General features: G+C 42.7%; 3 protein-coding genes and 1 long non-coding RNA gene across 8 annotated transcripts in view; 2 read left to right on the top strand and 2 right to left on the bottom strand.

The window, feature by feature from the left end:
* The window catches only part of sona (sol narae metalloprotease), a 44,372-nt gene extending 30,644 nt beyond the window's left edge, over positions 1-13,728 (bottom strand). For 2 of the 4 annotated variants that reach the window (XM_089070725.1, XM_089070721.1), the window contains exons 1-2: positions 13,344-13,701; positions 11,639-11,963 (exon numbers count right to left, since the gene is read on the bottom strand). The gene's annotated coding sequence lies outside the window, so the exon portion shown is untranslated. The other 2 variants (XM_089070723.1, XM_089070722.1) reach the window with 2 other exon arrangements.
* Positions 6,574-7,607, top strand: LOC148937852 (uncharacterized). The gene is made up of 2 exons (XR_016137938.1): positions 6,574-6,928; positions 7,195-7,607. It is a non-coding gene; the product is annotated as an uncharacterized LOC148937852 (long non-coding RNA).
* Positions 13,729-19,597: 5,869 nt separating the features above from the next.
* Positions 19,598-21,337, top strand: LOC105433747 (uncharacterized). Its single transcript, XM_089070659.1, has 2 exons — positions 19,598-19,810; positions 19,917-21,337. Exons 1-2 carry the CDS (start codon positions 19,784-19,786, stop codon positions 21,147-21,149), a joined length of 1,260 nt encoding a protein of 419 aa, XP_088926785.1. The 5' UTR covers positions 19,598-19,783; the 3' UTR covers positions 21,150-21,337.
* The window catches only part of LOC105433751 (elongation factor-like GTPase 1), a 33,106-nt gene continuing 29,494 nt past the window's right edge, over positions 21,146-24,757 (bottom strand). For both annotated transcript variants that reach the window (XM_011649199.3, XM_089070639.1), the window contains 2 exons: positions 22,157-22,344; positions 21,146-21,929 (listed from right to left, as the gene is read on the bottom strand). In XM_011649199.3, the coding sequence (XP_011647501.2) occupies positions 21,741-21,929; positions 22,157-22,344 (377 nt within the window). In that variant the 3' untranslated portion in view covers positions 21,146-21,740. The remainder of the gene's footprint in view (positions 21,930-22,156; positions 22,345-24,757) is intronic.

The following is a 24,757-nucleotide window of genomic DNA, read 5'->3' as shown; positions in this document are numbered from 1 at the left end:
CCCGGCGCGATGATGAAACAGAAGTTATCAACGGTAACGTCGCGGCTGTTTAATCTCTTCAGTCAGCAGATTACAATTAGGATGGTAGTGCGAAACACTCGATATGTAATGAAATGTCGCTTTCAGACTGTGTGTGACAATGACGACATTGAGCGTTACTGGTGACATCGATGTCTGTCGTTGCGATTGTCAATAGCGTGTCGACTCTTTCAACATTCGAACACGGGAAATGCGATACGTATAAAAATTAGCAAATAGCCTGCAATGGTAACTAAAAAACTGATGGAAAAAAATTAATTTTTCATTAAAGAAAAATCAATCTTAATTTGGACACAAAAATCTGTCACTGAAACTTATTTACTATAACAGAAACAGATTCCACAGATTCTCTTAATTGGATAACAATTTAAGACTTTTATCGGCGAATACGACGCAAAATAAAAAAGAAGGAAACAAATTATATCTCAAATTATGTAAAAGAAGCATTATCGGCGTTATATTTATATGCTCGCCACAAGGCATAGACAAAAATTAAATGTCACCGTCTAAATTCTTACGTAAATCACAACCGCGGACAGGTTAATTGCATCACCTTTTTATATAAATATAAACACATACATATTCGCGAAAGCGCAAATGTAACCACATATGCGAACGGGCAGAAGAAAACAGCCGTCTCAAATATTCCTGCTTGACATTCACATTCGCTTCAATTTTCGTGTTTTTCCCACACACATCGTTATACGTCCATAAATTCAAATAGGAATCAGCATTTACATAAATAAATTTTAATTTCTTTACGGCCAAACCTGTACTTCGGATGAATCGCCATTCAATACGAACGATGAGCGGCAAAAAGAAAACAAGATGTAAAAAGAAAACAAGATTTGCGCCTATCGTCTTCCATTGTATATAATTTCAATAATTTTTTGTCAATTTTCTGCGCGTAAAACTGATCGCAACGATTGTCATTATTGCCTTTGCACCTAACGACAAAGTGTCTCTTTTTAACAGTACAATGATTCTCAGCCTTGACCTGTATCTGAACATTGTAAACTGTGCGTTTCGCAGTCCGAGTTCGAAATGAAATCAGCGTGATGAAACGAATCTACAGGTGCCAACTGACGTACGCATGTCTCGTACAATTCATAAAACATATGTATAATCGAATATACATACACATTTATACACACCTCTATACACACCAAAAAAACCAAACAGACAAAAACAAAACCCTTTTCCAGGAGAGAATAGGAATCCTCCCGAATGAGATCAAGATAAATAAAAATAATGTAAAATTATAGATATAAATAAAATATAAATAATGTAAAATTAAGTTTTCATCTTATTGAAGAAAAAATATTTAAACAGTCAGTTAATAATATAGCAAAAATTTCTCGATAAAACATACATTCGAATACACGTTTACCTTCTTTTTCTTTCGGATTTCTTTTTACTTATTCGGCTATTTCGAATGAGATCAAGATAAATATAAATATAATGTAAAATATAATGTAAAATTAAGTTTTCATCTTGTTGAAGAAAAAAATATTTAAACAGTTAGTTAGTTAATAATATAATACAAATTTTTCGATACAACATATTCGAATACACCTTTATCTTCTTTTTCTTTCGAATTTCTCTTTACTTATTCGGCTATTTCGATATACAGTGTAAAAAAAATGTCTGCCTGCCTATTTTTATAAACAGCCCATATACCAATCACGCATGAGACGTGCGATGCACGGAAATGAAGAACGGCCTGTCACCGTCGAATTGTGTCGAGGATCTAAGATGGATATCTTTTTTGGAGATGGATATCTTTTTCTTCACGGAGTGAAGACTTAAAAGCAGCGCTTGGTATGTAAGTCACCTCACGTGTGACACGCACGAAAAATTCGTCGGACTAGCAAGACGCAAGAATAAATCTGCGTGATTCACATGGCGCATTTCCGTCATTTATGAGCTGGAAGCCACCGCTACGGAATTATGAAATTGTTTTAGAGAGAAGTAAAAACTAGGATTTTTAAAAAGAAGAGAGAAAGCTTTTTCATATAAATCGTTTCAGCTTTCCGCGTCGTTATCTATTCTAGTAACCTTCCTTCCCGAAAACAAAATTATCAATTTCGATTTAATTTATCTTTTTCCATTGTTGTTTATCTCTTCGTCGTTGGTATAGGTATACAATAGGATAAGAATAATGTATGCGCGATGTAAAGGATAATAATTTTTTAGATGACGTGACTTGATGACGAGAAACGCGAAGCTGCCATTCTATACGGAACAGCTGTACGATCATTAAAGTTCCAGTTGCAAATGCTACCTCTAAATGTAACTGACGCTATAACGGCGGGGCTATTAGTAGTAATGACAGACAAGCCCGTATGTAAAAATAATAATCGTTGCAAGAATGTCCGCCGCGAATGTGCCTGCTTTTCCTTGACTCCTGCATTTTAAATCCTTGCTTAAATCCAGGTCAAAGTTGTAACGCGCGCACATCGTGTACATAAATAAATAGCACGCGCATTCTTGCAATTGAAGATCATTAACCAGGCGATTGTGAATGATATGTCGAGCTGATGACTCTATTAGAGAAGAAAATGAAAATTACAATCTGCTAATTTTGGTTAGCAGATTGTAATTTTCATTTTCTTCTCCCTTTCCCCACACACGATTGACTGCGAGAGATGCAATCTTCTCTGATAAATTTTCCGAACGTTTTTGCTGAGTAATTCTAATCGAGATGAATAAAATTTATAAAATTGAACAACGGTACCGTATAAATGGACGAGTAAATCAAATTTTTTGGAGATCTTATACCAATTTTAAATCTAGGTTTTATGCACGGGAAAACACTTATAATCAATACAGATTTATATTTATTCTTTCGTACGACTATTAATTCTAGCTCAATCATTTCAACTTAAGGTCTCTTTAATCCGTATCGTATTGTATTATATTATATCTAGCTTATTATTAATTTTTTTCCGCGCTTACAATGTTCATGGCATAAAATCGTTACAGCCGTAATATCGTAAAATAGCAAAATACATGGAACAAAATTATACGTGCAAAAAGGCGCGACCCCCATAGGTCTTCGCGCTTGGTTGAACATGGACGGATACTCATGATATCTAAGATCTACTTGAACTCCGTTAACGTTAATAAGACCACATACCTGAAATGCGGAAAATCGCTTGGCGCGATTGTTCCCTTCGCTGTACGAGATATTGGCAATTCTACGCGATCGAGGACACGTTTACACACATCGAGGTGTAATGAATCAATCGTTTGTCACGTTCAAATTATAATTCGCGCCTCAGTATTAACGCAACAAATTAACACCCTCATTCTAATAGATCATGATGAACTATTTTCGATCGATAAACAGATATTTGCATGCCAAGATACTCGGAGAATATAAAACCAATCCTTTCCTCCAATTAGCTTTATTCGTGAATTATTTACATGTACATAAGCGAAATAATCTTTAAATTTCAAGTGCTTTTTAACGTATTACCAATCACGTTAAAAAAATACTATCAACGTTTGTGCAAGTTGTGCAGCAACCGAATCGACTCGATATCTTTTTGATATAAGAAACAGAATAAATTTATGTAATATTGTTATTTAATGTTACACAACTATCCTGCTCACTAATTCTATCAGTTGCACAATTTCTACAAACAACGACGGACAATTCTTTTTCAAGAATAATAATGAAAATCCTTTCTTGAAAAGAGATATCGTGAAATCTCTTAATAACAGGCAATTCACCGTTAGACAGCGATTACATTCAAATCAAGAACGGTTCTGCATATTTTTAACAAACTTCTTATCTTAATTATAAATTTAAATTAATATCTTAATATCATTGAGATATAAAATAAAAATTCGTGATTATCTTTAGAAACATAACATTTACATGACATATAAAGGAATTTACGGATAATCGCTTTGTCGGAAGTGATCGCGAAGTTCTATAAAGCGTGTAGAAAAAATTAATTAATTATTCATTTCATCGCGACGCATTCTCCATACGGATCGATGATTCGATTTTTGTACTTTGAACCTCTATTAATATAATTTGTGCACTTGTTGTTCGAGACATGCCTCGCCAAAGAGATTCGCAGTCTGGAAGACGCGTGTCAAGGTTGTGAACATTTTTCCGACATCGAATATACTTAAGGCGAGAAACAGTCGATCGAGGAGTAATCGCCGGGATTAGGTATTCGAATCACGCAACATTAAGAACAGCCAACTCAAGTCAACTTCAAGTGCATAACGTATTTTTATCATCGCAAACGATGACTAATAAGAAGAACATGGAATTATAACAAATACATAGATAAATAAAATAAAATAAAAATTAAAATAATTAAATTCAGTGGTATTAAAATAATTAAATTCGGTAGACATATATATATAAAATTATAATCCTTCTACTGTTCTCGCTGATCTTCGTCTCAACTCGCTCTTTATCATCGCCACTCGTTATCATCGCGTGTCGCTCGATCGCTGATTTGTCGCACACCTTTCCGGCGACATGCGATCTCTCGCGTAGACGGGCAAACTATCTCGCGTTACGCCGTTACGAGGCGAGAATCTCGCGGAGCGTGGACGAGGATGGAAAAATGTGTTCTGGGTGCGCCTACCATTGTGCCGCCGTCGCTGGGTTCTCGCATTTGATTACGAGAGACGATTCGAGCGAATCGTAGACGACGAGAGAGCCGAGTCGAGCCGGCGAACGAACGAACGGACGAACGAACGAACGAACGAACGAACGAACGAACGAACGAACGAACGAACGAACGAACGAACGAACGAACGAACGAACGAACGAACGAACGAACGAACGGTTGCAGCGTGCAATACCACAGAATGGAATGGAATGGAACGGAATGGAACGGAATAGCAGGAGCGTGTTACAAAATATCAGCTTTCACCTTTATCGCCGCTACGATACCGAGAGACGCGGAGAGCAATGCGCGATGAGATGACGATGACGACGGCGACAATGTCGCCGGCCGATGTCGTCGTCTTCATCGTCGTATCCTTGACCCGCGAATACCACAAGCGGAATTATACACAAACCGATAATTGATCCGTCAATATAGCAATGTCGCTTTCTTACGCGAACCGTTAGCTCTAAGTAGTATAGATCGCCCATATATGCGAGCATGGTTATTACAAAAGCAAGAAAACAGAGAGATTAAGGTTCTTTTTCTTGTCTCTTACGTTCAAGAGAGTAGAAAATAACGAATCAATACCAAGAAAGGAAAAATAGAACAGTCGCGAGGAGATTAAAATAAATCGAAACGCCGTATAACGAGAACGAAAGTATCGGGAATCTTCGATGGAGATTTTACAAAGTATAAATGTACAATATTCAGGAAACGAGCGTCGTTTGATTATCGACAGCGATTATTGACAACTATGAAAAATTTCATTTTCGAGAAAGTGCCAGCGTAAGAATGCAGTCGCAACTGTACTGACGCACAATCGAGAGAGACGATCGTGCGTGTGTTGTGTGTTTCGCGAAAAAAAGATTTCGCGAATAAACATCTTCGGTTCAGACAGTTCGTTGCGTAAGAGAAACACGCTTGCCCGACCCGAAGCTGCAAAAATATTGCACGTCGGAAAGTCATGTTGCTCACTCGAGGAATCCCTTTTTATCGTAATGTCAGACGTTCGCGATCGTAAATCTCTAATTGCAGGTGAAGCACCGTTCTTTAGAAGGCGGCCGTTCTCGCCACCTACGTTTTCACGTGGTGTTCCACGTGAGCGCCGTGTCTCAATGCTACGGCACGATTGAAAGTAAATTCTTTCTTTATTGACGGGATATATGCCGGCGTGGCTGCTCGTAAACCCGACACTTCGCGGTGTTTCTCCAACTAATCTACATCACGCGGAGGTACGCGCGTTGTATATTACTTCGCACCTTATAATATGATATAATGATATGCGCGGCTGTCTTCCCTTTTTTTTTTTTTTTTTAATACAAGTGAACGTGAATAATAATTCGAGTGGCCATTTATATACGCATTCGCATATCATCCCACGTGCTTTCATTCTGAATTTTATGACACGTCTCTATCGAGTATTCCAATAAACACTCGTAAAACACGATAGTAAGGTGAGAAGAGTCTACTTGAAATTGATGACTGTAAGCAAAAGAGAGAATCAGAATTATAATTTCGCAACCGTACTATTATTACTACTGTACGCTGTAACGAAAATTGAAAAAAGTAAACGCCGTTGTGTACACCGGTGTTCGTGTACAGGTGTATTTATATCTCTTAATTGAACGATGATGAAAGTTTATATCCATATAAATGTAACTCGAAATACAAACTCGACGAGAACGACGGCGACATTGCGATTTCACCTTTCTGATTCTTCTCGTTCTCGTTAAACCTGACGCACGCAAGTCAATTAATCGACTTTGATCATCATCGGTGACACGGCAGATTAGTCGGTGGATTTTTGTATACGAGTCAATGCCCATGAGGGGCACCATTCTCGAGGTACCACATTCACCACGTTAGCACGACGTTCTCTCCTCCACGGAACGACGTCGATTAAGCGTAGCGAGAGCCGAGAGCTGATTCGAGTCTGCGACTCACAGTCTCGCGGGAAAGGACTTTCGACGTTCAAGAAATCGCCGATTCACTTTTGCAATCGTCGATTGGAGCGGAGGCGCACAGCTGATCCAGCTGGCCGTGCTAAAAGCTACGAACCGTAATTTTCTGTTCGCCGGCAATGATGGTTTTCAACCGTCACCTACATAGGTCCGTTATATGATGACTGGCGTGTAATCAGGGTCTCGGCTTTCTGAATTGCAGATTCTCGCACGAAAATGTCCAGAAGTAAGGTGTTGGACAACGATGACGACTACGGCGATAACCGATCTTTGACAAAATCCACAGTGAGTTATCGGTGAATCGTAATTTTTATTTAAAGTTCATTACACACTCCGTCATATCCCTACGTTTCTCGTATCCCGTATTGCTGATAAATTAAAGAAGATATTTCTCGACATTTTTCGATAGCTATAATAGTAATGTTGAAATATATATTTGAGATAATGTGATGGTATGAAATAGAAATATAAAATAAAAGGGTGTAAACGTTTAGAAGAAATGTTTAATCTTCTAAAAATTCACTTTGATAGATTTTCATATAAAATTTCAGAAATATATATAACGGTTGTTAAACTGGAGCTGAAGATGATGATGGTAGTTGTAAGACTTCACCATGTTCATCCTCTTCGAAGATACGGACGCGATGGAGCAAGATTGCGTAATGGAGAACAGTGAGGCAATCGTGGCAGTTAAAACGGCGATTTCAATTTGCGATATATCAAATGAAACGCATACTTAGCCTTTTGCATCATAAATGCACTTCTCATAATACCGATATTGCTTGTAGCGCGACGTTACATGATAATTGATGTTTTCAAGGTTTCGTGCGTTATATTAAAATATTTATGATTTAATTTGTTTACAACGACACTAATCGCGGAGGATTCGAGGTATATTTTATTCATGCTTAATGTATCTAATAATAATTAATATATACGATTAATAACATGAGTGTCACTCGGAAGCAGCCTGTGTACGACCAACGCTTTTCAATCCTTTCCTCTTAAGATAAATTCTTCCAGTAAAAAACATTTTTCATCAAAGTCTATTACTCGTATTCATTAAATCCAATTTAACTGATGACGTAACAGATGTCCTTTGTAACTCCATAAGGGAATAAATAAAATTTATTTCATTTATCCTGATTTAATTACACGTGTAGCTTACAACGTATATAGACGTTTGATATTTTTACATAATTACAAAAAGGAAAAAGATAATCTATATGATTACATTGAAGAAAAAAAAACGTATATATTTTTAATATAAAATAAGAAATCGTGCATATCGGTGTAAATTTAATTACACAACATGACGTGATGGTTTTGTTTGAAATGTTTGTCTGGCCTCTCCTCAAAAGAGGATATCGATATATATTATGTGCGTGAAATGCTTTGCACATTGCGATAATATAACGAGGGAAGGTACACGAAAAGAACCCGGATTACTGCCTCAAATGGAACTGTAAAAATCGAGACGGCACGAACGTAACCTTTTCTCGAGTGGACTCGTTACCCAACAATGGTTGCCGAGGATGTCCTTTACGTACTCGACGGACTCGCCGTCGCAATTGCAGGCGGTCTCGAGAGGTAAATTGCCAACCCGGACGTAACATTCATATTTCATATCTATCTTTATTATCATTGGCGGAATCGCATGTGTGGTTTTTCCATTGATAGTGATGTCTCGGTAGACGTCGAGTAATAGATAATAATCGCGATTACGAAACGGACTTAAAATATTTCCCGCTGGACCGTTTCGCAATTCGATACATCCTTCTTAAGAAGAATCATTAACCGTTAATCCTTCCGTTATGGGAACATCACGTTCGATCAATGGAAATTTTCAGTTATTTTTTTTATTCCATGTTATTTAATTATTTATTTAATTTTATTTAATTATTTAATTATTTTATTTAATTTTCTATTTATTTATTAATTAATTATCTGTGTTTTTATTGTGTATTTTCTATTTATTAATTATTTGTGTTTTTATTAAACATATATATATATATGCCACATGCATATTTATTGAAGTAGAATATTTGGTGTTACTTTTTGACATGACATTTTGATTTTTCTGCTTTAAAATTTTTTTATTTTATAATGCACTCACGTACGAAATAATCAATTCGCATGGAAAAGACGAACGTGCCGCGTACAATATAAAATTGGTGCTACGGAGAGTTATAATGGAGACCGACGCAACACTCGTGGCGTCCTACTTCGTACGTGAACTATTCACCGGGAATACTTATCGAAACGTTGCTTTTCTCCCCGGCGTGAAAGTGCCCTCCCTCTCCCGACGAAGGAACGGTACGAGACTTTGAGCCGAACGGCATGTATCAAAAACTCTGATTTCAGAAGCCCCGCGTAAATATGACGCGTGAGACGATCGAGGAAACGGTGCGCCAAGCGGAAGGAAATCTCTCGGCGCGTCGAATATTTCCGCGCAATTAGTAACAGCTTTGCCCACACGTGAAAGCGACGTAAATTAAATCAGCCGTTAGAGCAAAGAAACAGAAAGCAATCTCGGCCGTACAACGTCGCATATATCAGTCTATAATTGCACGGTGTTATGCAAAAGTGAGTTAACTCGCGTATAGTTACGGCGGATCGCTTCGAGTAAATCGAAATCGAAATCGGCAATGCGAGTTGGTCTTTCTTCTTCTTCTTCTTCTTCTTCTTCTTCTCCTCCAGAATCAATTATATTTATATATAATGAAACTATAAGAGAGAAAAGTATGCAGGCAATTGATTTTACATGCACACATTGTGCGTGCTAATTAAAGTACAGGCTTTTATGGCTACTTTCAATTTTTCAGAGGAACTCGTAATTTAGTTTTCGTATGTCCGATAGTGTCCAATTGTCGGCTTACGTTTGTCGAATACAAGATGCAATTAAATAACGAGGATTTAATAACGGAAAATATTGCAGTCTGTACCGTTGATTACGTAGACTTTTGAGACCTTAACAGATCCGCGATCGATCAGTTGCAATGCAAAACCTGTAAGGCAAGCCTCGACAACGTCTAGCGGCCAGACGGCTATAAATAAAATGAGACGACGAAAAATCAGTGCGCGACTATTTGAAAAGTATAATCAGTTATGGACAAAAAGTTTGAACATTTCTACCGCCGAGGTTGTAGCTTTCCGCATTTTCTCTGCGGTTACACCTCAGTCTCCAGATGCTGACAGTCCTTTTCTTTTCTTTCCCAAACGAGATAGAATTCTTCCACTTTGGAAGTTTGATGCTTAATTGGAACGATTAGCAATTTTCAGATCGGCAGTAGCGACATACGAGCCATATAAGCCCGCATCTACGTTATACAACGAACAATTCTCGACGGTTTCGGTTCGTGCATACGATCACAAATATTGAGAACGAAAGTTTCATTCCGCCCGTTTTACGCGCGCTGCTTTTCTCTTTCTACATCCGCTCTCTTACGTTCTTGATACTCTTGCTGATATTTAGCAATATTCGCGAAAACGATTCGCTCCTTTGGCAAATTAATCAGAGCGATTAATTCTCTGATGTGGTAAGCGGTGAAATCATTAATTATACGAGAGATCGTTGTGGAAATCAATCCACGAATGGCGCGAGGATGACAATGAGAGAATTCCGCTTCCTCTCGGAAAAAGAAATCAAGAATACGACGATCGCACGCTCGCCAGGAGGACGTTCCGTTTCGCGGCCGCCGCGGGAGAGCTGGGGTGTCTGGTGAGAAGAAACGAGAGTGATTAGATCTCGCTTTCGACGCTACGCGTGCACAACCGGGTCTATCCGAGAGAACGCGGGAGCTCTCTTGGACGAATCCCTTTCCCGAATCGCACGAAGCGCACGATTGTTTTGGCAAACATCGTGTGCCACGTGCCGCGCGAAGGCACGTACAGGTGCGCGCGTTTTTTCCTCGGCGACACAGAAGTCAAAGTCGGATCGGTCGAGTTGTCATTTGGTTAACAGGAACGATAATAGAAGAGAATGGGTCGATCTGCGCTCCGTTGGGAATAAGCTTCGTTATAGAAAATAATGAGGAGTCGCCCGCGCGCGCGTCTTTTAAATTTACGCGGGACTCGTACGAGCGGAGGCGACAAATCACATTCTTCGCCGCATTCCTCATCGATGTCTCGTTTCGCAACGTCGTCGGGAATGCTATCTATTAGCTCCTTTAGGCACGTATAATTCCACGTGACTTTTTTAATTAGACATTTATTCGGACCGTCCGCGCAAATATTACGTAAACGCGCTGTGCTAGATTGGCTAGGTAAAACTATCTTCTACGGGGTACGCTCGACTTATTCGGATATTACGTGTAGAAATCGCGCGTAACAAACTTAAGACTAAAATACCTGAGGCTCGATCTTGAAAAACTGCTCTCTACTATAAATAAAGTATGCGCGTGTCGTGACTCGTGATAATTGCAATATTAGCTTTGTCACCGTTGACCATACTCAATCTCTCCGACGACGAAATAAATCGTGCAAAAAAAGCGTAAAAATCTGCCGATGATAAAAAGTTTTTTTCAATAAAATTCGATCTTGTTACAGCCATTATGGTTTTTTTTTCACGTATGCAATTAACATTCACACGCTTACAGTTAAAATATATAATATCGGTTTTATCAAATAGGTTTTTTTCTTTCCAAGACTCATAAAAAGAGGAATTTATGAATAACTCGTCTAACTCGTGCGACGGAAAGTGCGACGGACTTGCACTGTTTTGCATTTTATTTCAATTAAAACTGTCAGCCACCAATCGCGAGAAGAAATCCATTTCGAAATCGTCTCGAATTATATAGCTTTAAAAAGAAAAGACTGCACTTTATTGCCGCCTCGTATTTACGACTCGTAACCTTGATTTTTTTGCGAAATATAGATTCGGTAAAAAGACGATTTGGAAACGGGCGGTCCGCGATCGTGCCGCGAATTCGGTCTCACGTGCGTCGAACAATCCCAGTTCGCAGGCGCGTGTGGCGAAACGAAGAGGATACTTACGTCATTTATGGTCGAGAGGAGTGGAGCTACGTCGATCGGATGTGCGATCTGTCACGGTCTTCATGTTTCCATCGCAGCAGCCGGCGAGATCTTCAGCATGACGAACCGACGAGGGGGAAGGGGGTCGCCTCGTACAAATTGCCCTCCTCGCACGTACACGATGCACAAGTCGCGCCGCCGTTTGGTCCCGTAGGCGAGGAAGCGAGGGAAGCTGAGGTTTCGTGTTACGGATCGGCGTTACGTGCCTCCTCACCTCGCGCACGATTTCCAACAGCCGTTTTCTCGCTTCCGCGTAATTCCGTATGCATCAATTCCCGTATGATCACTGCACACCAACACACAATATCAAGAGAAAGAAAGAGAGAGATAAAGAGAGAAATAGCTTATTCTCGCGAAGCGAGCTTCGCGAATGTCGAGAAAATCGTGTGGTATCACGAACGTCGCGAATCTCGCGAAATTGGACTCTTCGCACCCTCTTCGCTCGGGGAAAACGAAGAGAAAAAGATCAAGATGCGATTGGTCAAATTCTTTATCCCGGCAATTATGTCCCCGGGAGGGGTGTCCCTCTCAACGAAAAGAGATACGATTGCAACTAGAATGAAAAAACAAAGGCGAAGATATCGGAATTTCGCGGACGTTTATTGTTCGTTGGAGGCATCCCGATGTCCGAATGCAAAAAGTCGAGGAAAATTTGAGCTTTTTATTCGCATCCGTCTACCGGTCGGACGACAACCCGGCAACGAAAAGACGCGCACGGGACTCGATTAAGCAAGGGGGGAAAAGAAAAAAAACGAGGAAAGAAGGAAAGAAGAGAAACGGTCGTTTAAAAAAAAACTCGTCCTCCCGGTTACGCAAAACCGCGATGCGGCGGTCGATCGCGCGCGGCGCGGCGCGGCGCAGCCAGAAATAAGAGTCGCGCGCCTTTTACGACGAAGAGCCGGCGAGGCAGAGGAGCGCGCTTGGTGCCGTTTGCGCCCGTTCTCGTGCGCATGCGCATCACATCACGTTGCATTAATCGCGGAGTCCGCTCAAAAGTTCAACGCGCGAACCGCGCGCGGAAAAGCGATATCGCTCCCCTCTCTTCATCTCTAATAATCATCCCGATTAAATAATTAGTTTGTTTATCCGCGATCGTAAACCAAAACGTATCATTTTCTCACAATACCCATAATCTTCCGTAATTACCTTCCGGAATTTTCGACACGAGCTTCATACCGTCAAGATGATCGTTGCTTTACTCGCTTCGCCGACGTCAAAGCGCGATCTCGTTTCACGACTCGATTTCGAGGAGACTTGCAGTCGTCCGTTACATCGCGGAAATGTGAAACACGTTTATTTTTCCACGCACGTGGAATCGCTCGTCGCAACACGCGAGGCACATAAGTACTCGACGACTCTCGCTCTGCCGTGCGCGACGCGAAACGCGCGCGACTCTCGAATTTCGGGGCGCGACGTAGAACTAAGCGCGACACGCGCGCGGGACTTTCTCCGTCTCGATATCGATCGATCTCGTTACGTAGAACGCGGAAGTGCGTTTTCCCCTTCGTTGTTATCCTTTATTGTCGCGCGACTTCGCTCCTGCTCTTCTCCGGGCACCGAAGACTCTCTATAATCGCGAGGCGAGAATGCGCGAATTCATCCTTCGGCATTCACCACACTCAGCGAAACAAAAGCAAACGCGGAGCCGAGCGGAAACGAAACTCACCGAAAACTCACGCCGGTTTTCCGCAAAATCTCTGGATTTGCGTAATCTAATCGGTCGGGATTCGCGCGCACGCGCGCGCGCAAATCACGCGTTCTCTCCGTCTCTCAACGCGGCAAACGATTCGAACGACGCGACGCGGACGATGGGCATATCCTCCTTTCCCGATGACACCCCGCCGACGGACTAACTCTCCTTGAAGGACAAACTGCAGACGGACCCCAGTCGCGCGCGCGCGCGCGCGCGCGTCGTGGCGATGGTGATGGTTGTGGCGTGGTGGTGGCGATTCGAAAATCCCTCGCGTCGCGAGAGAGAGAGAGAGAGAGAGAGAGAGAGAGAGAGAGAGAGAGAGAGAGGAGAGGGACGTACGGCTGGGGACGGGGGCGCGGACGAGGTGGGTCGAACGGGTGGTGTTTGGGCACGCGCGCCGGCGCGGATTCGGAATTTAATGCGAATGCGCGAACGGACTCGGTGTAACTGCGACACACAACGACGGCGGCTGGCGGTGTCGGCGGGTGGCGAGAGTCGACGGGCGGGAAGTGGGGAAGTCGGGGCCCGACCGACGCGAGGGACCGTGGGGAAGGACCCCGGCACGGCGGAGCTCTTGGATGCGGATCGCGATCGTTACACGGCCGTGCACGCACGCGAAGGAAGGCCGCCTGTCCGAGAGAGAGCCGAGGGAGAAACGTTGATCCGTATATAATTTCGATCTCATTAACAGAATCGGGATTAACCCGATGCGAAAATTCAAATTTTCTTCCTCTCGCGCGTGAGAAATCGATAAAACTCGTTGTAGACCTCGGATCACGCGCCCGCGCGATTTTTCGAAAAATCGTTCTTAAACGTGAGATATTCGAGATATCGAAACGATCTCGACTTTAACTTTAGCAGGATGAATGATAGGTGTGCTACGAGCTACGAATGCAACGTTACTGCGCGCCAGCTTTAGTTGGGGAGAGTCCCTGGTTACGTTAACGACCGGGAAAAATTTATAAGGAAAATTATTTACATAGATTCAATAATACAGTAATGTACATACGGCAATGAACTAAAGTATCTATCTCTATCTTTAAAATATCGATATAATAGTCAAACGACAAAAAGAATTAAAGGAAAAATATTTTTTAGTGTAGAACGTTCAAATTTCATTGTAAAAAATATATTTTAAGAGACATAATTCGTGACAAATTCACAGGATAAAAATTTCTTTTAATTTTATAAAAAAGATAAAATACATACACACGTTAAAAAAATATACTGCGTACAAAAGTACAAATAGAATTTTATCCTGTAATTTGATGTAAATTACAGTTGCATAGTATTTTTATATGGCGTGATTCCAAAGATATCTGTGTACGTTTCTCAACAGATCGGATCTGCATTTAATTTCAATGATTTCAATGTGACGAGATGAATAATGAGAGAGAGAGAGAGAGAGAGAGAGAGAGAGAGAGAGACGCGTTAAATCCTCGCATTGATCCCCTTAAACGGCATACCTTGAAACAATCAATGTCACTTATCGACCCGACGGCGGAAGAGAGGAAACGCGCGTCGCGTTACAACTCGTACAAATATAGGACATTCGTCCTTTTACTTTCAAGCCGTCGAGTAACACGGTTACCGCTCTCGCTCCAAGGTGTTGGATTATAGACCGCGATAAATCGGGGGGATGCCGAGGGAATCGCGTAACCGTTGGACGAGCGTTGAATCAGCATCGCGGAAACTTTAATTATCGGCGGCTTTCCACGGAGCGAGTCGCTTATCCACGAATTGCATCCACGGTTGGATGGCCGCTTACGGCGTTACGCAACAAGTAAATGGCTAATAACCTCGAATTGAGAGATTTCCTTTCGAATGCGATTCCGTATCGTAGAAACGACCAACGAGCCGACCGGCGAGCTTTATTGGGAAAGCGCGCCACAGCTGTGCCACTGCGAGAAAATGTGCTCGCACGGTCTGCGTTTACTTGACAAGTCTCTTCTCGCGCCGATTCAGCGTTTTTTACATCATCGAGAGGGATATCGTCGCTTTTTCAAGTTGCCGCATAATTTTCAGTCGGCTGAAATTAGCCGCGTATAGCAACGCGTGGCAAGAGAATAATTCAAGTCAAAAATGTCACTGAGAATCGTTACTCGATGTTAAATAATTCTTATGTCGTTTTTTTTTTTTTTTTTTCTAACGTGCAGTGCAGTAAAACAAACAAATTTATCTTTGCGTTTCTTTCTCAGATTCGAGCATCAGATTCAACGTTTGTATATAGGACACTGTTCTATACGGGACATATAATGGATCTAAGTCCGAACGACCGGCGCTATCGCAGGCGCGCGAATAAATGAAAACACGTAGAGGAAACGGTATTGCGGGTTTCGTAGAATTACAGGATTCTCAGCCGGAAGCGTGTTTACACAGTTTGCGTGACCGGCGCCGCCGCGAGGCTGCCGAGGTTTAGAATCTCGAACACGGATTTAAACGCGCGGCGGAGGGGCGCGAGATACAGCCGAGCCGGGCGCTCACAATGGCGGGGGCGGCGCGGGAGGGTGGGCGCGGGGTGAGGAGACGAAAGAAAGAGGGAGAAAAAAAAAGAACCCGAAGGAGTGGTAGGGAAACGGCCTAGGGTAGCGTGGGCCTTAAGCCGGTGATCGTTTTCCGGTTTTCCGTTCTCGCGAGAGGCACACAGTTCTCTGCCTCTTTGTCCTTCTTTCCCTCCTCACTCTCTTTCACTCTTTCTCTCTCTCTCTCTCTCTCTCTCTCTCTCTCTCTCTCTCTGTCGGTATCGCCTCTCTCGCGCTCGGTCCTCCGCTCCTGTCCCGCGCGCGAGAGGGAAAGTATTTTATATCACGCTTGGCTTGGCAAGAGAAAGGGGACACGGTTCGCTCCTAATTTCTGCTTTAACTTCGTGAACCTATATATCTCGCGTATATACTTACGCGCGGTCCTACGTGTGTACACGAGCGAACGTATAGTAATTCGAGACGCCATGCTCGAATTGTTTCTATGCGCGCGCGCGCGTATACTTTCGTCGAGTCGAAGCAACACAAAGAAGGAACCTTGAAAAAAAGTTCTTAAATTTATTCATACACGTTAATTAAATAGATAATTAATCTTTTAATGTAACTTGCTTTCAGTGCAGTTTTATTTTTCAATAATATAGTGTAATATCACATTTCTTTTATTTATATATAGAGGAAACTATATAAGTATTATATTCTTGATTTACTATTAGAGATTAAGATTAACGATGTGAGATAAGATTCGAGAAATTACGTGACGAATGGTTTCTACGAAAACAAAATGTGAACCACTCGAATTAAATTAAATTATACGTTTTTTTTTTGTTAATTTATTACAAAATACTTTTTTAAGATTTTTAAGTTTGGCGGTCCGTTATGAAACACCTCACATATTATAGGAAAAAGTTCTATCGCTCACGTTGTGAAACCAGATCGGCCTGTTCGAAATGCTTGCATTAAAACAAGATTTTTACAATGTTAAAATAAGTAAAATAATATTTTGTTCCGGAATTACATTTTCCTAGAAAATGTAAATTGATAGATGAAAAACGTGCTTTCAAAATATCTTATACCTTGCAATTGTTTCTTTATGCGGGATCAAGACAAAGAAGATATTTCCTCGAGCATCACGTAAATTCGCAATTAAGATTTCCCGGTTTCCTCTTTCTTTCTCTCTCTCTCTCTCTCTCTCTCTCTCTCCGCCTCTCTTTCCGATGAAATCGTCGCTGCGCTCGATAAATTCTTCTATCTGCGATTCCAACGAGATCTAGAACGAGGCTTTGACAGAATCCGAGGACGAGGACAAGGTAAACTCGCGCGCCGTTCGATGGATCGAGGGGACGAAGGGAGACGGAAAAAGAGACGGAAAAACAAAGCGTCGGAGAGGAAGAGGTGAGCAAGGAGAGCAAGAGATGTGCGGCGATTGCTCGGGCGGTGCAAGTCCGGCCGAAAGTGAAATCGACTATGGCACCGCCTTGTATCATAGCCGTTATTATATGTTATCCAAGCGCCGCGCGCAAGCGGAATGTAGGAATCAGAAGGCCGTCGTTACAGAAGTTGCGCGCTCGAAACGTAACGGCACGGCACGGCACCGGCCGAGAACGAGAACCGGCTCGCGGTGCCGCGATTATCGCGACATTGGTGGAAATCGATTGATGATCCGTCGAGCGCGACGTCGACTCGCGAGCGCGAGTCTTTTCCAATTCCTTCGTATCTTCTTCCTCATCCTCGCCTCTCTCGTATTACCAAGTCCGCCGGAGGATACGCCGGACTTGGAAGCGCGTGCGAAGCACGTCGTCGCCGCGCTCCGTGCTGTCGCCACGTACACGTTAATTACGAAAGTGAAAGTACGGCGCGGTTCGCGATGTCGGATACGAGGTAAAAAGAAATCCTCGGGCTTCTTCTTCGTCTTCTTTCCGTCGCACTTTACGTAACTCTGGTCCGGACTCGGATCTCGTTACCGTTTCGTTTTGCGTCCCGCTCGCCCGTGTCCGTGAATCGTTTCCCTACGATAAACAAACAAAGAAAAATCGTTCTCGATACATTATAAAAACACGATTATGCCTTGTCGCATAATATTTGGGCACTCGATGTTTTGTTAAAGCGATTTTGCAACGCGATTCAATTTATCTCGTAAAAAGTGATAAAGTAATAAATTGCGTGCTCTGAAAATTGATATTTCTACTCGAAATATTCATAATCTTCTTAAAGTCTTCTCTTTTTCTGGTAATTTGCTGATAACAATGAGTCGAGCCTGTTAGCATTATTACAAATATGAATACAAAAACCGTTGTGCCTCGTAGTGAAACGGCGTGCTATCTTCTCACGTTTCGCTTCGCGTCAGCCATCGGTGAATTTCGGTAACGAAACCCGGAAGCCATTTTTACGGTGCTCCGTTGCCTCGTAATCAAATTTCTAACGCAAGATCAATCGACCGAATTAAGAATTTCATAAAGAGATTTCACCGTATTCGATGTCGCTTTTGTGTCATGCTGTTATTAAAGCATAAGTGAGCCAAATAATGAAGCGAGTTTTTTTTTTTTTTACAAAGGACACAGAAAACTCGTTCTCGAAATAGAGGATAGCGTCCCTAGAGAATCTCGCAAATTCCTTTCCTTAAATTATGCAGCGTATAATATACATGTCAAACATTGCGTGTAAACAATTTTATATATAGGCGGATTAGTAATTGTTGTGTAATCATCCGGTTGGGCAGTGCGTTGCTAATAAAACCTGCAGCCTCTACCTTTCACAATGCACGGGGACCGTGACTACTCGCACCGTCGATCGTACGAGTCGTCGACGACGATATGGAACCTGTAGCGAAGCAACCCAGATAATAACAGATAATAACAGATATGTAAAAAGACCTCATTAAGACTGTTTTTATAAATGCCTGGAGGTTACCTTTTCCTAACACATTTTTTTGGAGAATTTTGATATGACAAATTATGTATAATATGCGACAAAGTAAAATTAGTATGGATTAATGTGAGTTATTTTTCTTCCAGCATATAAAAAACAATGAATGATTTCAAATATGTTATGATTTCATCTTTTTATCTCTAAAAAATATAACTTGATTTCCCTCTAATAAGGTTTCTTTTTGTTTATGCAATATCTATTGAAAATCGGTAGAAGAGATTGTAGAGACATCTCTCGGAACAAATGCGAACTAGATTCGTAATCAACATCGTTGTTCATTGAAATATAACTAAGGGCTCACCAACTCCGGTTAACGCTATTGGCCGGTTAATTTGGTCAGCAGAATTGCCAATAGTAAAAATCCAAAATCAGTCTTGGGCTCGTAACCTACTCATACGACAAAGAGAAAGTATATAGAATGTGGATTAAAGTATAATAAAGTAAGCATTATATAAATATATGCTGAAATATAAATACAAATGTTTACAACAAGAAATTAGGTTAGAAATGATAAAGTTTTTATTTTTGCAGTTGGCAGTTCTCAAATTTAACCCGCTGTTTAACTTAACCAGAGTTGGTAAGACGGCCCTAAGTCATGGTGTACAAATATCTAGATGTCATGAGGTTAAAGCGACATCTTTCTTGAGCGCTTTTTTTTTCTTTATATTAGCCACGTTTTAATTAAACACGTTTACTCACATTGGCCAGTGCCTAGAAATTTTCTAGTGGACTACCTATTAAAAGATTTAATATTTAACTGACCAATTGGTAACGTGGGTCATATTGGATGTCATTTGGATAAAACGATAGTAGGGAATTCTCTTATAGAACGCAATGTAAATTCACCATTTCCTCAGGTTTGTTTACGTATTCGGAACTTTCTACGACTTACGATCGGAGTGATATTGTGTTTTCGAAGCGATTGACAGCTACCACGAAAAAAAGAGAAAAGGCTGCACTTGTGCATTTATTCATATTTTGCTCCGAAAAGATTTTTCTTAATCTAGAATGGCGAAATCGGAAATGAACAACGAGGTAAGATATATATGCCTAAACGATGCGTGTGCTATCTATTTACATGTTTCCGTTGCTGCAGAAATATGATTTTTGTTTCATAACTCGAATTTTGTAATATTTTCAGTTTGTTCTTTTACGACATGCGGTTCGTCAAGCGCGAATCTGTACAATAAATAAAGTTATTAAGGTGGCTAAATTATTGCGGGACAAACATGGAAATGAAATACAACTAGAGAAGAATAAAAAGAAAGCTGACAAGCTGATCGATGAGGTTTATGCATTGAAAAAGATTAAAGATGATGAAATTTCAAGATTTGGTATTTTTAATGAAAGAAGTCTGACTGAAATTTTGCAAGATTTATCATCAACTGCCAATGTTCGTATAATGGCAAGAGTGACGCATTATGCAGCTTTAAATAGAAGATTAAAGCAGTTTAAGGAGAGATTTCCAGATTGTAAGAAGCAATTGGCAGAGAAAAAGAAAAAAACTACAAAATTAAAAGATAAGAAATCTAAAGAGAGTAAAAATTCAGAAAAACAAAAAGCTAATTTGGATAAAAACATTGAACAATCCCAACATGATTCCACAGATGAGAAATCGCATAATAATATATTATCCAAAACAAAGAAGAATTTACGCAAGCGCGAGTCATTGGATGAAGATGATATGCCCTTGGCAAAACGAAAATTAATGAAATTACAGAAAAACGATACATCGAAAAATACTGTCACAAATAAGCAGTCAAGTGTAATTAAACCATGCAGCGTTACGATAGAAGCCACAGTGAAGAGATTTACAGAGTTCTTGAAAGAAGAAGAAGTTCCACAAAATGCACAGATGTCTGTTGTAAATCAAGATCTTGCAGGTACAACTGAGCAAGTAAATCAAGATCTTGCAGGTACAACTGAGCAAGTAAAAATGGTCGATGACTTTTTTATCACTGAAGATAATGAAGATTGTCAAGGAAATAGTACTAGTGCCTCGACATCATATGCAAGATTTCCTAAATATAATACACGAGCTTCGACATCATATACAAGATCTCCCACACATAATACGCGAGCTAAAGCTTTCCAATTGAATGATCGAAATAAAAATAGAAATACAAATCATAAAAATAATACAAAGTTTAATACAAAAAATCCTGGTAAGCGATCTTTTCCTATGAAATCCAATAAAATGATATCTAATAAGATTAATAAGAGCACAAAGAAAAATAACATAAATGAAAATACAATTGCCAATAAAAAAGATGAAGACATCAGTTTACATCCTTCTTGGTTGGCTAAGAAAAAAGAACAAGAAATCATGAGCCAAGGATTTCAGGGCAAGAAAATTATATTTAAAGATGATTAAGTATAATAGTTTATTGTATGGAACAAGGAGCTTACAAATTAATCAAGAACTTTCTGTAAAGTGCATTACAAACTTACGATACGTATATATACATATTTATCGTATTGTAACAAAAATGTATACATATATACATTTATCTTCAATTGTTCATTCAATGTAAATAATATGCAAATATTTTATTTTCCAAATAGTTTATAATTTTGTCAAATAAAATGTAAATGAATTGCACTTATTTGTGATGCTTTGGTCTTCTTTATGCAACATATCTCGTAAATATATTATTGTGCAAAAACATATTTGGGAATGATGTTTAGTCGAGTAAATAAAAAAAAAAGAAAAAAGAACTTTAAAATCATCAAATACAGAAGACGTTCAGTTTAATCCTATTCATCAACAAGATTAAATATTAATCGTAATATTTAATTTTGTTTCATAATATGAGGATGAAGGAACGCGCAAACGTTTTTTACTAATTCGCACTAGATAATTTTACAGATTTAATGGACGTATGATAGTTGAGTTTCTATGACAAAGACGAAACTCAGCGTAAACGCACTTTTCGAATCATTCGCATTAGCTAAAATTTTTACATCACTTATTTTTCGAAAGAGTGCGTTGTTTTTCGGCATGCATAACTAATTGGGAGTCCACAGGAAGGCCCTTTCTTCGACGAACTGCATCCATGTAGCATTTGGCTCGATTATCGCTGTCCGCCTTTTCACCAAAATGGAGGTACTCCTCTTCGGTGGATGGTACCCAGTAAGGATCCTGTTCGATTACCTAAAACGTCCGAGTAATAAAAAGATTTATTCTTTTCCTATCCTTCAGAATTGTCATAAATTTCAAACTTTCAGTAATTTATCAAAGATAAAATAAAAATATTCAAAATGTTACACAAGTTGTAATATTTGCTACTTCGCAATTTCGAAGAATGTTTCAGAGGAAATTTATAAACTTGATTGATTTATAAGAAAAACGTGATTTGATTTATAAGAAAACACGTTTACCTCCCAATGACTAAAAACTAGTTGCGGACTAGCCAATCCGGACGTTTGCGTCCGCAATTCTCTTGCGAGATGAAAGCTCTCCAGAACTGGTAAGGTGGCCAATACTCTGAATTGTCCACCGAAGCCGTAAGCATTTTCCGTGGATATGATACGGCCTTGTCTCTTACCGAACACAGCGTATAATCTCCCTGCAATAAAAACAATCATCATCAATTGTTGATCTTTCAGGATGAACGGTAATATCGCCAGCAATTGCTTCTGCACCACTCTAGCATTTCTTCGCGCCATTCCTCTTACGGTACCCTTGCATTCCTAATAATAATAAACATCTCTGAGTTGAAGTCTTGTTCCATTACAATGTACGCGACAATACTTTACAAAGCGTTTTATCTTAAAAATAAAGTGATACAACGCGTGAATGCGAATATTTGGAGAAGATTTAGGTTTTCAAATGTTTCATTTGTGTGTCAAAAAATATATGTATCGAATGAATTTAAAACATTTGTAAGAATAAATAATGCATTCCAAGAAATGGGAAAATGCAATAGAGCAGCTTTTCTCCTTGTGAGAAGTTTTCAAGGAAACTGACGATAATAATTAGAAACATCCTAATTAATTCAGAGAAGAAAGAAAAAGAAGGGAATGAAAAAGAAAAGAGAAAGAAAAGGGGGGATCAAGAAGGGTCAAACGAGAGTCGGAACTGCGAGAGGAACAAGGCGAGCGCAATCAAGTACAATCGGAAGACGCAAGGGAAGGAAATCATTGGCGAAAAACTGGCTCGCATGCTAGTAAAAGCGAAGGAAGAGAGAAAAAAATCGTATGGAACACACAGAATGTGCAGAAAATATAGTGGATAATGGCAAAACAGAGTGCTCACGCGCGAGCGAGGGCGAGAGCGAGGGCGAGGGCGAAGGCGAGGGCGAGGGTGAGGGCGAGGGCGAGGGTGAGGGCGAGGGCGAGGGCGAGGGCGAGGGTGAGGGCGAGGGTTAGGGCGAGAGTGAGGGCGAGGGCGAGGGCGAGGGCGAGGGCGAGGGCGAGGGGCGAGGGCGAGGGCGAGGGCGAGGGCGAGGGCGAGGCGAGGGCGAGGGCGAGGGCGAGGGCGAGGGCGAGGGCGAGGGCGAGGGCGAGGGCGAGGGCGAGGGCGAGGGCGAGGGCGAGGGCGAGGGCGAGGGCGAGGGCGAGGGCGAGGGCGAGGGCGAGGGCGAGGGCGAGGGCGAGGCGAGGGCGAGGGCGAGGGCGAGGGCGAGGGCGAGGGCGAGGGCGAGGGCGAGGCGAGGGCGAGGGCGAGGGCGAGGGCGAGGGCGAGGGCGAGGGCGAGGGCGAGGCGAGGGCGAGGGCGAGGGCGAGGGCGAGGGCGAGGGCGAGGGCGAGGGCGAGGGCGAGGGCGAGGGCGAGGGCGAGGCGAGGGCGAGGGCGAGGGCGAGGGCGAGGGCGAGGGCGAGGGCGAGGGCGAGGGCGAGGCGAGGGCGAGGGCGAGGGCGAGGGCGAGGGCGAGGGCGAGGGCGAGGGCGAGGGCGAGGGCGAGGGCGAGGGCGAGGGCGAGGGCGAGGGCGAGGGCGAGGGCGAGGGCGAGGGCGAGGGCGAGGGCGAGGGCGAGGGCGAGGGCGAGGGCGAGGGCGAGGGCGAGGGCGAGGGCGAGGGCGAGGGCGAGGGCGAGGGCGAGGGCGAGGGCGAGGGCGAGGGCCGAGGGCGAGGGCGAGGGCGAGGGCGAGGGCGAGGGCGAGGGCGAGGGCGAGGGCGAGGGCGAGGGCGAGGGCGAGGGCGAGGGCGAGGGCGAGGGCGAGGGCGAGGGCGAGGGCCGAGGGCGAGGGCGAGGGCGAGGGCGAGGGCGAGGGCGAGGGCGAGGGCGAGGGCGAGGGCGAGGGCGAGGGCGAGGCTGAGGGCGAGGGCGAGGGCGAGGGCGAGGGCGAGGGCGAGGGCGAGGGGGCGAGGGCGAGGGCGAGGGCGAGGGCGAGGGCGAGGGCGAGGGCGAGGGCGAGGGCGAGGGCGAGGGCGAGGGCGAGGGCGAGGCGAGGGCGAGGGCGAGGGCGAGGGCGAGGGCGAGGGCGAGGGCGAGGGCGAGGGCGAGGGCGAGGGCGAGGGCGAGGGCGAGGGCGAGGGCGAGGGCGAGGGCGAGGGCGAGGGCGAGGGCGAGGGCGAGGGCGAGGGCGAGGGCGAGAGCGCGGGCGCGCGAAAGCAAACGGGCCGACCTCCGGAGAAAGAGTAAAACACTCGTTAATACGCTCCCGGGGAGAGAGCGGAGAGCAGCGCGCGCGTGCGCGCGCGAGCTTCGTACGGAGCGTGGAAGAGAGGATGCGATACAAGGACAAACGGCAAACGGCGACGAGTCCCGAGAAAAAACGGCAACGATGAAAACGTTGGTTGAGGAGAGATAGAGAGGGGCCCCGGATAGAGAGTAGTAGTGGGGATGACGTAAGAGCAAGGGATAGAGTAGGGGGCAGAAGCAGTCAAGAATGAGAAGAGGGGGAGAAGGGGCACGCCAGAGGGGAAGGGCGGGAGGGAGGGACGGGAAGGGCGAAGAAAAAGGGGTGGGGGCATCCATTCATGCTTTACTTCTGGCTTTTAAGAGTCCAGTCGAGCGGACGGCATACCTTCGCATAG

The sequence above is a fragment of the Pogonomyrmex barbatus genome, unplaced genomic scaffold (genome assembly GCF_055798465.1).
Source record: "Pogonomyrmex barbatus isolate J1 unplaced genomic scaffold, ASM5579846v1 scaffold10, whole genome shotgun sequence".
Lineage (NCBI taxonomy): Eukaryota > Metazoa > Arthropoda > Insecta > Hymenoptera > Formicidae > Pogonomyrmex > Pogonomyrmex barbatus.
The sequence above is the reverse complement of the archived record's forward strand: the minus strand, read 5'-3'. Positions and strand labels throughout refer to the sequence as shown.

Bases quoted from the DNA above. Each gene is read 5' to 3' on its own strand.
- LOC105433747 (XM_089070659.1), top strand. From the start codon at position 19,784: ATGGCGAAATCGGAAATGAACAACGAG. The intron at 19,811-19,916 runs GTAAGATATATA...TAATATTTTCAG, and splicing joins AATCGGAAATGAACAACGAG to TTTGTTCTTTTACGACATGC.